The sequence below is a fragment of the Triturus cristatus genome, chromosome 5_1 (genome assembly GCF_964204655.1).
Source record: "Triturus cristatus chromosome 5_1, aTriCri1.1, whole genome shotgun sequence".
NCBI classification, from domain to species: domain Eukaryota; kingdom Metazoa; phylum Chordata; class Amphibia; order Caudata; family Salamandridae; genus Triturus; species Triturus cristatus.
In genome coordinates, this window is record NC_140587.1 from 363,212,072 (window position 1) to 363,225,738 (window position 13,667).

At 43.6% G+C, this 13,667-nt stretch overlaps 1 protein-coding gene across 2 annotated transcripts in view; it reads right to left on the minus strand.

Annotated features, from left to right (window-relative positions):
• The window catches only part of LOC146830894 (fibrocystin-L-like), a 1,907,335-nt gene that overhangs the window by 46,454 nt on the left and 1,847,214 nt on the right, over positions 1-13,667 (minus strand). For both annotated transcript variants that reach the window (XM_085605084.1, XM_085605082.1), the window contains exons 77-78: positions 9,765-9,914; positions 2,465-2,621 (exon numbers count right to left, since the gene is read on the minus strand). In XM_085605084.1, the coding sequence (XP_085461210.1) occupies positions 2,465-2,621; positions 9,765-9,914 (307 nt within the window). The remainder of the gene's footprint in view (positions 1-2,464; positions 2,622-9,764; positions 9,915-13,667) is intronic.

Here is a 13,667-nt window from a genome sequence, read left to right on the forward strand (position 1 = left end):
GGCCTTACAAAATATTACAGGAGGTTTGTTATGGTTGTCCCCCTTAATTGAGCTGACTTCTAAGAAGCAGCTCAAAATTGTGATCTGGACAAAGGTCCGTCAGAAAGCCTTTGACTCCGTTAAGGAAGCCATGTTTACAGCACCTGTTGAGAAGGCTTCTGACTTCTCCAAGGAATTAATGTTCATACAGACACTAAACAGCATGGCATAGAGGCTGTCTTAGCACAGTTAAATGAGGGGGGCTATACCAACTTGTAGCCTTCATTAGCAGGAGGATGCTTCTCTGGGAACAGAGGCAGATTGTTATTGAGAGAGACGCCTTTGCTGAGGTCTGGGCACTAAAGAAGCTGAGACCATTCCTGTTTCAGACATACCACAGGCCCCTCAGATGGTTCATGCAATTGAGGGGTAAAAATCCCAAGCTCTTGAAGAGGTCTATCTCCCTAGAGGGAATGGACTTTATGGTGGAACACCACCTTTGGTCTGACCATGCCAATGCTGATAGTCTATCCAGGTTCTTCAGCCTTAGTGATGAGAACTCAGGGAGGTTGGGTAGTTCTCCCCACTAACGTGATGAGGGGGGGGCAGCTGTCACCTACCACACTTGCACATCACAAAGGTTCGGACTGAGAACACTCAACGATTTTATGTAAGAAATTGGGTTACTGGTTGAGGGGGAGCGTAACCCTCCTCAAGCGCAACCTCAATTCTTCTCAGAGTGAAGTCACAGGCAAACTCCTAATTTCGTTTATCACATCTGCCTCCCCTGTCCTGGCTCCAGTCCAATCACAGGGGGTATGGTGCCATTTGTGTGGAGGCAGGACACAGCCTATTAAGGTGTAAGTAGGGCTGTGCCAAGCTCCTCCCTCCCATTCTGCCAGTGATGGCACATCCAGGAATACCTACGCTCCCGATTGTGTGTTTGTCTAGGAGTAATACACAAAGCCCAACTGTCGGCAAATCCCAGTCATGTGACCAGAGACGGGCTACAGGCACTAAAAGGCTAGGGCAGGAAAATGGCAACTTTCTAAAAGTGGCATTTCCAAAATTGTAATTTAAAATCTGACTTCAACATAAGTTAGGATTTTAAATAAGGATCCAAATATGAACTGATTACCTATTCCCATTTGGAAATTACACTTATAAAATGTAATAAGGTAGCTCCATTGTTACCCCATGGGGGAGGTAGGCCTTGCAGTAGTGAAAAACAAATTTGAGGGTTGTTCGCTACAAGCACATGTCCTGCCTTTTAAATACATTTCACTCTATCCTCTGGGGTGTCTAGGGCCTACCCTAGGGGTGACTTATATGTATTAAAAATGAAGGTTTGGGCTGGCAAAAAGGGTATTTTGCCATATCAAAATGGCAGTTTACAACTGCATGCACAGGCTCTCTAATATTATGCTGGAGACATGGTTAAAGGGCTTCTTAAGTTGCAGGCACTGTCAGTGCTGGAGTCACACTAGTCAATACAAGGAGATGATGGACGGAGCGCTGAAACTTTTCAGACACTCACACCCGGTCACAGATCTGGGTCAAATCATTCTTTAGTTCACTTCGCCACTTCGGTAGTTGGCTGACCTCCTGATCAGAGCCTCAGGCACAGAAAAGGCTCCAACCATCTCGAACCCTGCACCTGAACTCAATCTGCGGTGAGCCTTTCCCCCATGTGGTGCCACCCCAGTCCTGTACCCTCGCAAATGTGCCTGAAGGTGCTCTGCCAGCCCTCCTGTGGGCTGAGTTGACGCAATGCATCCTCAACACAGGCCTTCACACCACATGTCACTCGTTAACAGTATAATTGAAGATGACGCAGGACTTCACATCACAGCCTCACAGCTCCACGGAACTGCCACTGCATGATGCTTCCTCAACGTGGGATCTTGCAACCAGGATTGAAGGCACTTTGTTCAACGGGCCTAACTTCCTTGTATCTGGCCGTGCTCCATCACAGACGGCCAAAATTCTGATTTTGTTCCAGTCCGGAGCGACAAGGTAATCTCACTTGGCGCTTTGTGCTTCTTGGCACAATTTTTACTTAAAACTCTGAAATTGCAGATCTCTGGTTCTACAGATTAGAACTTTGTTATTTTGGTCTCTAATAATTCATTAAAATGTACTATATTGTTCTAAATTGCTCTGGGACATGTCTAGTTCTGCGTTTCCACTTCATTACTGTTTAAAGTGCTGTATAAATACTTTAAACATTGCCTCTAATTTAAGCCTGACTGCTTTTGTGCCAAGCTACCAGATGGTTGAGCACATGTTAATTTGAGGATTGCTTTCATCTCACCCTGACAGGGATTGTGGCTGCTGCTTGAGTAGGGTTTCACCTCCTTCAACAAGTAACCCAATTTCCAAAAGGTAAGATGTCACTTAAATAGAACTTGCAGTAATGATTTCTACAAAGCATGCTTATCACAAATTAAACAAATCAGTGCAGCAGATTAAGAAAGATTCTTACCAGATGGAACTAGAACAAGATCAGTGTAGATGGCCCAACAGCTGCTGAATGAAATGGTGGTATTTCCTGTAAGTCCGTCAGTAACATATGCATCCTCTGAGTTCTTAAGTTTTGCGGTCAACGTCAATGCACTAGCATCAACTGCTACACAGTTGTTCTAAAACATCAAGAAAGAAATTAGTTTTGGTTTTTATTTACTTCTCAGTATGAAATAAGATGCTTACTCTCATGCATGAGTTCTTCAAAATGTTTGCGACAAACAAGCATGTAAGAATGTTGACATAGTAACAAATATCGGACAAAAAATAAAAAACAATTTCATACAGTGGCCAGGCAAAAGAAATGCACTTGGTAAATGCTCAGTGAACTGAGAGGAGAATTATTATTACTATCATATTTATTATATTTAATATTGCTAATGTTATTATGGCTGTTTATAGGGTGCTTATCACAACTATGGTTTCTGTATTCTAATTTTAAGGGCAGTAAAAAGCAGAATTTAATGCCAAAGAATGGGCTGATAAACCATCTATCCCTCTAATGTCAGTCACAAGGCTCATCAGGTATTTACGCAGAGAAGCCATTTTAGCCCTCAATTAAGTAGGTCTACTCTCTCCACCAGGCCATAAAAAACCTCTCAGCAAAAGGCATGGGGGTTATTTTTGCATTTTTCCTTTTTGGGATTTCCTTGGGCTCCAGCAGTAAAAAAGGTGGTGGGCATGCTGTCAGATGGATGGCCCCTTCAATGCTGTTTCCAATAACGGCAACTTCCCACAAGAGTTTTCCCAATAGCAGAAGAGCCAGTGGATCATCTGCCAAAAACATGCTTCCTTCTTCATCTAAATGAGTTAGGAGATGCAAGAGGTGGGTGGATGGAACAACTGCCAATTTTTGGGAAATGTCCCTGTTAGAAATGGGGGTCTCTCATTGGCAGAGGTAAGTACCTTTGACCAAAAAGGGACCCTAGCTTCTAGTCAGGGTAAGGGGGAAACACTGTAGATAACCCCTGCTCACCCCCTTGGTAGCTTGGCACGAGCAGACATGCTTATCCCCAAGGCAATGTGTAAAGTATTTACAAAACTCACAGTAACACAGTGAAACACCACAAATGGACACCACACAGGTTTAGAAAAATAAAGGTATCTTTATCTAAGTTTCATAAGACCAAAATGACAAAAATCCAACATACACAATTAAACTTTTCTTTTAAATGTTCTTTGGAAGGAACAAACTTGTAGACGATGTATGCTTTACGGTAATTCAACAAATTATCACAATTCAGTTCCTGAGCACCTGCACAGTTCTCTTGCCATTAAAGGACTTTCTCCCACGGGGCTGCTGGCTACACGAGCGGTGATTACCATAGGTGGGCCAATCCAATGCTGAAAACAAACAGGTACTGAGGAGCGGGCCCCGGTACCGCAGCTCTTCTGAGGGAGCCCCCACCACGTAGGCAAATACTGGAATAGTCCCCCTCAGGCCCCGGTAACTAAATCAAGGGGCTCTCAACAGCCCGGCCGTCACACGCTCTTCCCCCGGCCACATGATCAGCTGATAGACCGGGTCTGAGGCTAGGATCGCACTCGCACTGTCCCCAGTCGGCCCGCAAACCAGACTCAAGCTCCGGGCAGCCCCGCCGACTCCCAACCCACTCAAGATATAACAGCTAGCAGCAGTGCAGAGCAGAGCGTTATCTGGAGAGCTGGTCTTGTGCTGCGGCCCGCACCTTGGAGATCTTCCGACGAGAGCCCCTCTCCTTCGAGGGCACTTCACGGGGTAGGAACGGGACCGCCTTACCGCACTTGAACACGGCTTCCCTTCGGCTTGGGCTGACATACTGCTGGGCGGCTCCCTCTGCGACGGCCGCACGTCTGGGGGAAATCCCGGTTGCCAGGCATCGCCTCACAGCCGAGGAACTCAGCACAGCTTTCTTTTCTGGTGATTACGATCTCAGGCCAGCGGCGGTGCAGGAAATGGTGTATCTTGACCAGTCCCACTTCTCCAAAACTCCTCGCAGTCACAAGCTGGGTGCTGGAACACGCACTCAGCGACATAGAGGAGATCTCACGAGTCAAGCCCTTCTCAGGAATACGGGCGCCACAAAGAATCCACGCTTGGTGCAATCACACGCACACAGCGCTTAAAGAGGTTCTTGGAAACTTTTATATCCCTCAGTTTCTGCAACAGGAGGCCAGCTCTTCTTAGGCCCTTGGAGATATTTTCTTCAGGACACAGCACACAGCAAAGTCCTTTTCAAGTAGGGAGACACAGCACAGAGCAAAGACCCTTGTCCTCTCCTAAGCAGAACAGCAAACTGCAGGCCAGACACACAGCAAGGGCAGTACTCATCAGTCTCATCAGCTATCCTCGTTGGCAGCAGGTTCCTCTTGATCACGAAGTAGCCGAAAGTTCAGGGGTTTCAGCCCTCATATTTATACCCCAAATGTTTTTGTTCTCTAGGTGTAAGGGGTCCTGAACCCAGTCCAAACCAGTTCTGTGTGCACTCTGACAGTGCACAACTTCTTCCTTTGTCCTGTGGGCCAACTCACTCAAGGTAATACAGCTAGCATCAGTGTGGAGGGCAGCGTTACCTGGAGAGCTGGTTTTGCGCTGCAGCCCGCACCTTGGAGATCTGCCAACGGGAGCCCCTCTACTTCGAAGGCGCTTCACAGGGGAGGAGCGGGACCACCTTCCCGCACTTGAACGCGGCTTCCCTTCGGCTTGAGCTGACATCCTGCTGGGCGGCTCCCTCTGTGATGGCCACATGTCTCAGGGGAATCCCGGTTGCCAGGCAATGCCTCGCTGCCAAGGAACTCAGCACAGCTTTCTTTTCTGGTAATTGCGATCTCTTGCCAGCGGCGGTGACGGGACACGCTTTATCTTGACCAGTCCCACTTCTCCAAAACTCCTCGCAATCACAACCTGGGTGCTGGAACACACTCAGCAACATAGGGACGATCTCCCGAGTAAAGCCCTACTCAGGAATACGGGCTCCACAAAGAATACACGCTGGGTGCAGTCACACTCACACATTGCTTAAAGAGGTTCTTGGAAACTTTTATATCCCTGAGTTTCTGTAACAGAAGGCCAGCTCTTCTCAGGCCCTTGGAGACTTTTTCTTCAGGACACAGCAAAGTCCTTTTCAAGCAGGGGGACACAGCACACAGTCCCTTGTCATCTCCTCAGTAGAACAGCAAACTGCAGGCCAGCCGCAGACACACAGCAAGGGCAGTACTCCTCAGTCTCTTCAGCTATCCTTGTTGGCAGCAGGTTCTTCTTGATCACGAAGTAGTCTAAAGTTAAGGGGTTTCAGCTCTCATATTTAACCCCAAATGTCTTTGTTCTCCAGGTATATGGGGTCTTGAACCCAGTCCAAACCAGTTCTGGGTGCACTCTGCCAGTGCACAACTTCTTCCTTTGTCAATGTGGCCAGGGTCTTCAGACGCAAAACAGGAGGTGGAGCCAGTCTTTTGTGAAAGGCAGGCACAGCCCTAGTCAAGGACAGGTACTACTCCTCCCACCACTCCAAATGCAGATTGGCCTATTCAGCCCAGGCTGACTCACCCAGACTCCTGGAGCCACTTCAGCCCGTGTCACTCCAAAACCAGACAGTCAACCCACAACCAGGCAGAGGCACACAGAAAGGCTGAACAAGAAAATAGCCACTTTCTAAAAGTGTTATTTTCAAACACAACTGGGCGCTATATGGGCTAGAGGACAGAGCGAACCAACTACTCTGGCCGAGACTGGGATTGCCTACTGCTTTTAAAATTCCCTGCTGTATCCCAGGGCCTTTCCTCAGACTGCTTTCACCTCCATGGTGGAAGCTGCTTTGGTAATCAAAATTAACAAACAGTGACTGAACATTTTCCAATTCATTGTAGGTTTGCAAACCTGGTGCCCTTTTTTTTTACTGAAGGTGGTAAATTCAGGGAAAAAGACAAAGGTCCCTGATGCACATTGACTTTTGAGCCTGACACACTTGAAGTCTTTTTCCAGCAAAAAGGAGACATTATCATTTTCCGTCTGGGAGAATCCTGGTTGACAGGAAAAATCAAGTAGACATGGTTTTGGTGCAGCTGCCCTAAACAGGGCAGCCTTGTAACATCCTGCCCAGTGTTAGCAATGCCACTAAGAGTATGTTTCCAAGCAGCTCACCTTTCAACTATAGCTAGCACTTTTATGTTTACTATAGGCATAAATCTCTTTGAGATCATCTATCCATTTGAAAATCGACCTCTTTCTATCACACCTTCCTTTTGGAAATATGTGACAACAATCAAGAATAGGTTGACTCACTCACGACCGATATGGACCAAAGCACCTCGCCGTGTGGTGTACCTAAATGATCCCCATTTTCTCTTCCAGTTATGAGTGTTTTACTGTTACCTGAATGCTGAAAATACAAAATGTCATTTGCTTGAAGGGAACTATATTTTGTCCGGCCCATTCAACTTTGCTACCACAGTTATCCCCAGTAGGTTAGCCTAAAGTTTAGGTACCATCATTGACAAGCCACTTTGAATAGACAATCAACTTGTCAATATTGGCATAGTTTCTCCAGGCTTATTGCGGACTTTCAAATGGACACCACATACGTTTTCAGATATTGCAGGAAATGGTGGGCCAATGCATATCTTTTAGTGCTATCCCCCTATCGCCGACACACCTACCAATGTTATCTACAAAGGCATCAAGCCACTTTGATTCACTGGTCATTCTCTTGACTCCTGGGCTCGCTCAGGATGTTTGAATAAAACTGATCCACTGGTAAGCAAGATAGGGACATTCAATCCTATTGCTTTTAGTGCTGCTGTCATTACAAACAGTCACCGCCCCATGCTCCTGGCCCATGTCTTAATCTATTTCAATATTCGGTAGATTATACGTCTACACCTCTGTTGCCTGGCAACATCCCAAAGAACCGAAAAACTAACTCATACATCCCACAAGGGGATATCCACTTTTCCAACATACCCTCGGGAGTCCACTCTGCATGCAAGGGATGTTGTCCTCTATTTTGCAATTCAATTCTTGTTTTCATCTATCTGACCTTATAAAAACTATTTAAGGAAATATTAACTAATGCATTTCTGAATAATCAAGTGTATTTCACATTTGTGTCAAAGGAGATTTAAAGCATCAACAGATGATTTAATTTGTTTGATATTAAGTACATCAGTTTATCCAGGTAGGTTACATAGTTCCACATGACCTAAAGCACTGGCAGGGGCATGCCTGCTTTTCTTGAACACAACTCGGCTCCCAGGATAGACTCCTCCAATTTGGAGGAAATATAATTCAATATTGGCTACGAACAATATACCAAGACAGTAGAATAATGATATTATGCACACAAAAAGAAGAGGGACTGTATTTTCAAGATCGCTGTGATCAAGGTAAGGGAGAAAAAACACTCAGGAGTTTTTAAACCTGCCCTCACACACAGTAAACTGTGTCATGCTTCATCATAGGGCTACTGACACACCTCCACGCAAGCCAACGCTGGAGATAGAGCACTAGGGAGGGGGAAGACAATACAACACGAAAAATAAAGAAAATGGGATCACGTGAACAAAGGTGCAGAAAGAGTGGTTTTAAAAATGGCCACGGGAAATCCTCAATCCCATTTTAATCATGGATGCAGCTTTCATCAGGACTCACATATGAAACATCACGGTGCCCGGAGGGACACGTCTTCTACGGCTGCTCACCTTGACGAAAGTGTGACTATAGGGAGCTGTCTTCACTCCCCCACCATTTCAGGTTTGGAACTTGAAAAAACTCGGTTCCCCACGGAAATCATCCCGACATACTTGTTGGGAGAATTCATTGAGGAGGGTTCCTACCCTCTACCCTTGGATCAAGGAGGTAGGGCTTGTACCCATAGGATCTTTCACATGTGAGTCCTGATGAAAGCCAGGGTATTATTTCATGCTGGCTGAAACATGTCGATGTTTTTTTTGCAGAGTGGAGGGGTAGGTGACTCATTATAGCCATCCATACCACCATCCACTGGTCTTTCAATTGACCCTTTTTATTCTGGACAGGCAATCCATGATTAAAATGTGATTGAGGATTTCCCGTGGCTAGTTTTAAACCACTATTTCTGCACCTTTGTTCACTTGTGATCCCATTTCCTTTATTTTTCATGTTGTATTGTCTTCTCCCTCCCTATTGCTCCACCTCCAGTGCGGGCTTGTACGGAGGTGAGTCAGAAGCCCTATGATGAAGCATGACACAGTTTACCTGAGTATTTTTTCTCCCTTACCTTTATCACATCGATCTTGAATATACAGTCCCTCTTCTTTTTGTATGCTTAACGTTGTTACTTGAGGTCGAAGTGGGACGTTATCTCCTCCTACCCCTTATTTTTTGTGTATGGTGGAGTAGAATATTGACATCTGACCAATGTAAGGTAAAACCTGGTGTGTGCAATACGGATAGGAGCTTCATGGGCTTCACTTTCAGATGGGTGGTAACTTGATCATCCAATGTGTGGAGGAAACTCTAAATGCATAGAAGGGTCCACTAGCAGAATATATATGTTGTGTGGAATTTACTCAATAAACTGGGGAATTTTCATTTACCGGTCAACTCTAAATTAAGCCTGGGCAAAGCACTACGCTACGCTCGCGTACTTTGCGAAGTTTGCTCTACTTTGCACTACGCAAATTGCACGTAGCACAGTGCAAACACGCATAGCGTAGCGTTGCGTAGTGCAGCGGTCATTTTTTGCTTGCTCGCGGTCCTCAACGTCAAGTTGGCGACCGCGAGCAAGCAAAATGACATCCCGGCGAGACTTTTTCCTCGTTCGCGATCAGCAACATCAAGTTGGCGATCGCGAACGTGGAAAATAAACCTTCCGGCGAGATTCTTAACGCGGGGAGGTCAGGTTTCTCATTGCGAGTGGTCGCGTATGCTCATGACCGCTCGCGATGAGAAACTACCAGTCCGCGTTGAGAAAGCTTCCGCTCGAGTAAAAATCTACTCGAGCGGCAGAAAACTACAGCTCGCACTGTGCAAGATGACGTTTTCAATGATTGCACAGTGCTGGATGCTTGTCCGCACTGTGCAATCATTGAAAACGGCATCTTGCACAGTGTGAACAGGGTAATACGCAGTTCGCGAAGTGCTACGCGTAGCTCGCGTAGTGCGAAGTGCACTTTGCATAGATACGCGTAGCGCTACTTCGCGAACTACGCCCAGGGTTACTCTAAATGAGGCTCTTAAATCTTCTTAGAACAATACATCAGCGAAGAGTACAATAGTGCATCTAAAGATGCAAACTATGTCTTACGTTATCATCCACTGCCTGTATCAAGGGTTGTTGAGTGAGCAGTTCCCCCGGTAATCCTGCCTCAGGCTGGGTAACCACAACAAGTTTGGTTACAGTAGACACAAAACTTGTTGGTACTTCGGTCCTTTCTGGTACTTCACTACTTGCGATCTGGAAACATATAAAGGCATGATTTTATATGAAGTACATTTGCATAAAAATACAACATATGATTTCTTACTTTTTAGATCTCTGCTATATCTAGTTGCAAAGACATATTGGGGACATAGTGAAAGCTGACATAGGAATGCATCCCTCCCCTTGCTTACTATTGGCTATGTGTTTTGCAACTCACATTTTATTTGTTTCAGGTTGTTTAACATGTCTTTGTCTCTCCCATCGAGCATACCCTCCTTACCATTCTTTCGATAGGATGAATTGCATCCTCCCACTGATCAATTATTAAGGAACTACTTTTTCTTGTACATTAGGCACTCCATGAGAGTGCATATGTTTTCCAGCTTTCTCCTTCCTCTGCTGCTTTCCCACTGAAATCCCTGCCCCAATTTTTCAAGAGCACTAAAAGCTCCTTGAGAATGACACAATAGACTCATAACAACTCACCCACAGATTGTTTTATCGAAGTTCATCAAGTCAAGGAAACAAAGCATTTATAATTATTGATTCTGGGAATTACAGCTCGATAACAATATATCATACTCTGTTTTACAGTCTAGAAGGCATGACATTGTAATAACACCAATGAGAAAAGTACATTTTTGAATTCAAAATGTAAAGGTTTGTTTCTTTTCATGACTTAACGCCTCTCTAAAACATTCATTGCTTCATTACAAAATAGTGGACTAATAAAAACCACAATCTTTCCTGCAGCACACCATTTGCGTGTTCACAAATCACATGTTGTATAATTATCATGTATCAAAATGTAAAACATCTTAAACTGTAGAAAATGCAATGCATAGCCGTTGAAAAGGAGGTAACATTGTTCTCCGATTTAACTTTTCTCCTGATTTACCATTTGCTAAAGATTCTTTGTTTATATTAACAGGTTTTCAGGTTCTTTTTAAAAAAAAATATTTTCATTTTGAGCAGGTAAAATACTGGATTTAAATACAAATGAATCGATAGGATACAATTCATCTTGTCCGACACGACCAGGCAATACATAATTATATGATAGACAATTGGCTAAAAAGCCTACAAATGTCGTCTTACCCTTTTCCTTAAGCAAAAACCCATATAATAATTCATTTAATTTACACTTGGTTAAATGTAACATCTTAATTTCACACACTATTTCATAAAACATTAGAAAAATCTTAATTCATATCACATTATTGCAATAGGGGAATACCTGGCAAAACCCTTAAAATCTACATTGACTTCTTGATTGAGCACTAGTCAATAATCAATTGTTGCTTTTAATCCTAGAGGTGTTGGCAGTTGACCTTGGGTGCTAAACAATCCTACCTTCCCCTTTCCATATTTTCTGGAACTTGTAAATTGCCCCAATCCGCAGAACAAAAAGCTCTTCCCTTGCTTTAACCTGCTGCAACTTTAATACCCATTGCTCATAAGAGGGAGCTCCTCTTGATTTCCAATTTTGAAGAATCAATGATTTGGCCACTAGGATCGAAATAAAATATATCTGTTTCTAAAGAATCGTCAGATTCACCAGATTACATATGCCAAAGAGGTCACCCGTTGGTTCTGGTGCTATTGATGTTTAGAGCGTCGCCCCTATCCATTGAAAAACTTTGCTCCAAAACCAAAATATTACTTGGCAAGTAAAGATTATATACAGCCACTCCCCCTTATCCGCCTCCCATCTGAAACATAGTCCAGATAGGGTTAGAAACATCCTTTGGAGCTTAGCTGGTGTATAGTACAGTAGCTATTTCAAAAGGACGCCATCCTCTTGAAGTTTGTACCCCTAATGGCCTTGCAGGCCCATATATTATAAGAATTCCAAGTAGTGGGTTTTATCTTACATCCAGTAATGGACGACTTTTCGCAAGGGCTGCTGTAAACTACCTTGGGATGCAGTTGTTTCCGCAGGTTATCATACCATTTACCAACTCCCACTTGTCCAGAGACCTAAAATTCATGACTTAATGCTGAGATTGAAGACTTCTCTTAGTGTTTATGATCATAAAGAAAATTTTGAATTTGTAAGCATGATAAAAACAACCCATCAGAAACTGCTAGATTGCCCTCTTTAAGTTGATTCTAGGGCCCCATAGTTCCAGCTCTTAAAAAGTCCTTAAGCCTGCGAAAACCTGCTTCCTCACACTTCTGCATACACCCTCTTCCTAGCTGAAGTCCTAACAAATCACACTCTTCCAATAGGATATCTGGATGAAATTAGGGGAAGTCATAGGCGTCCTTCAGTTGGTTGAATCTCCAGGTTACTACCAAGAGAAATATGTACCTTTACCATTTTAGGAGCATCGGGATTTTGAGAAAAGGGAAGAGCTTGATACTTTTAACATTTGGTTCAGATAGAAATTATTCGTGAAGTTTTGAGAGATAGTTGCACTCACACATTAAAATACAAAAGAAGCTTGAAAATATTTCTTGAAGTGTGGACCACCCTCTTCAGTTGATAACTGTAGAGTTTCTAGCTTTATCCAAGGTTTTTTATCTGACCAAATGAAATGATGCACCATTTGTCAATTTCTAGAAAGAATGTCTGGGGAACCTTTTTAATAACATTGGAAAAAATAAAGAGAAAGAGAGGTAAAATCATCATTTTAATAAGAGCTACTCATCCGATGATAGAAAGTGGATATAGCTGCCTTTGTGATGATAACAGTTTAGCTTTCGCCAATGTAGGTAAAAAATTAAGTTGGTAAAGATCAGTAAAATCGTGTGAGGTAAAAATATCTAGGTATTGAATAGGATGTAAGGCTTGGACCTGGAGTTGCATTTCACTAGGTAATATGGAAATGGAGGCATTGAATAGCAAGATTTCCGATTTTGACTGGTTTATTCTATACCCTCCAGATAGGAGAAGGCTTGAATTCTATCAAAAGTTATTTTAATATTATGTTCTTCAGCATTCAAGTAGAGGAACAAGTCCTCTGCAAACAGTTTGAGTTTTGGAGCATTTGCAGTTCTTGACCAAGAGAGCGAGCTAAAAGTTTGATAAATAATGCAAAAAGAACCTGAGAAATTGGACAGCCCTGGCGGGTCCCCCTAATACCTAAAATTCTCCCTTCCAAATGTGAGTTGATCATAACCTTGGCTTTGGCTTGGTTGTATAGATTGCCCAAGCTCTTCATCCAGTTGCAATGGTAATTTAAATCTAGTCATGGTGGAGAAAAGAATTTCCCACTGCACTAGATCTAATGCTTTTTCAGGGTCTCTCATAATGATAGACGCCTTGATGCTATTATTAGAACACAAATCTATTGCTTGGAGGAGAAAGTTGGTATTTTTCGAGATAGTCCTTCCTGGGAGAAATCCAGCTTGGTCGATATGGACTACTTCTTGGGCCAGAGGTGTTATTCTGGATGCAATTATTCTGGCCAAGATTTTATAATCACAATTTAAGAGACTAATGGGATGGTATGAGGCAGTTTGATCCGCGGGTTTGCCCTTTAAAAAAAAAAATGAATGACTACAGCCTCCGAGAAATTAGAGGGAATTTCAGTACCTTCTGAAACCTCATTAAACAAAGTGACTATTTATTTCCTCAGGCCTAGTAACTGATGGAGATGGGTTAGAAAGACTCTTCCTATTTCGATACCATCTGACCACTGGCTCCATCATAAATGGATTTAATAATGTCTCTTTGTCACCGACCACACAAGAAGTCGTCCAGCCTGTTTGCTCTCTTCATATAAGTGCTGAAAGCTGGAGTTCTGATTTGCAATTGTCTAGGCAAAGTAGTATTCTTTC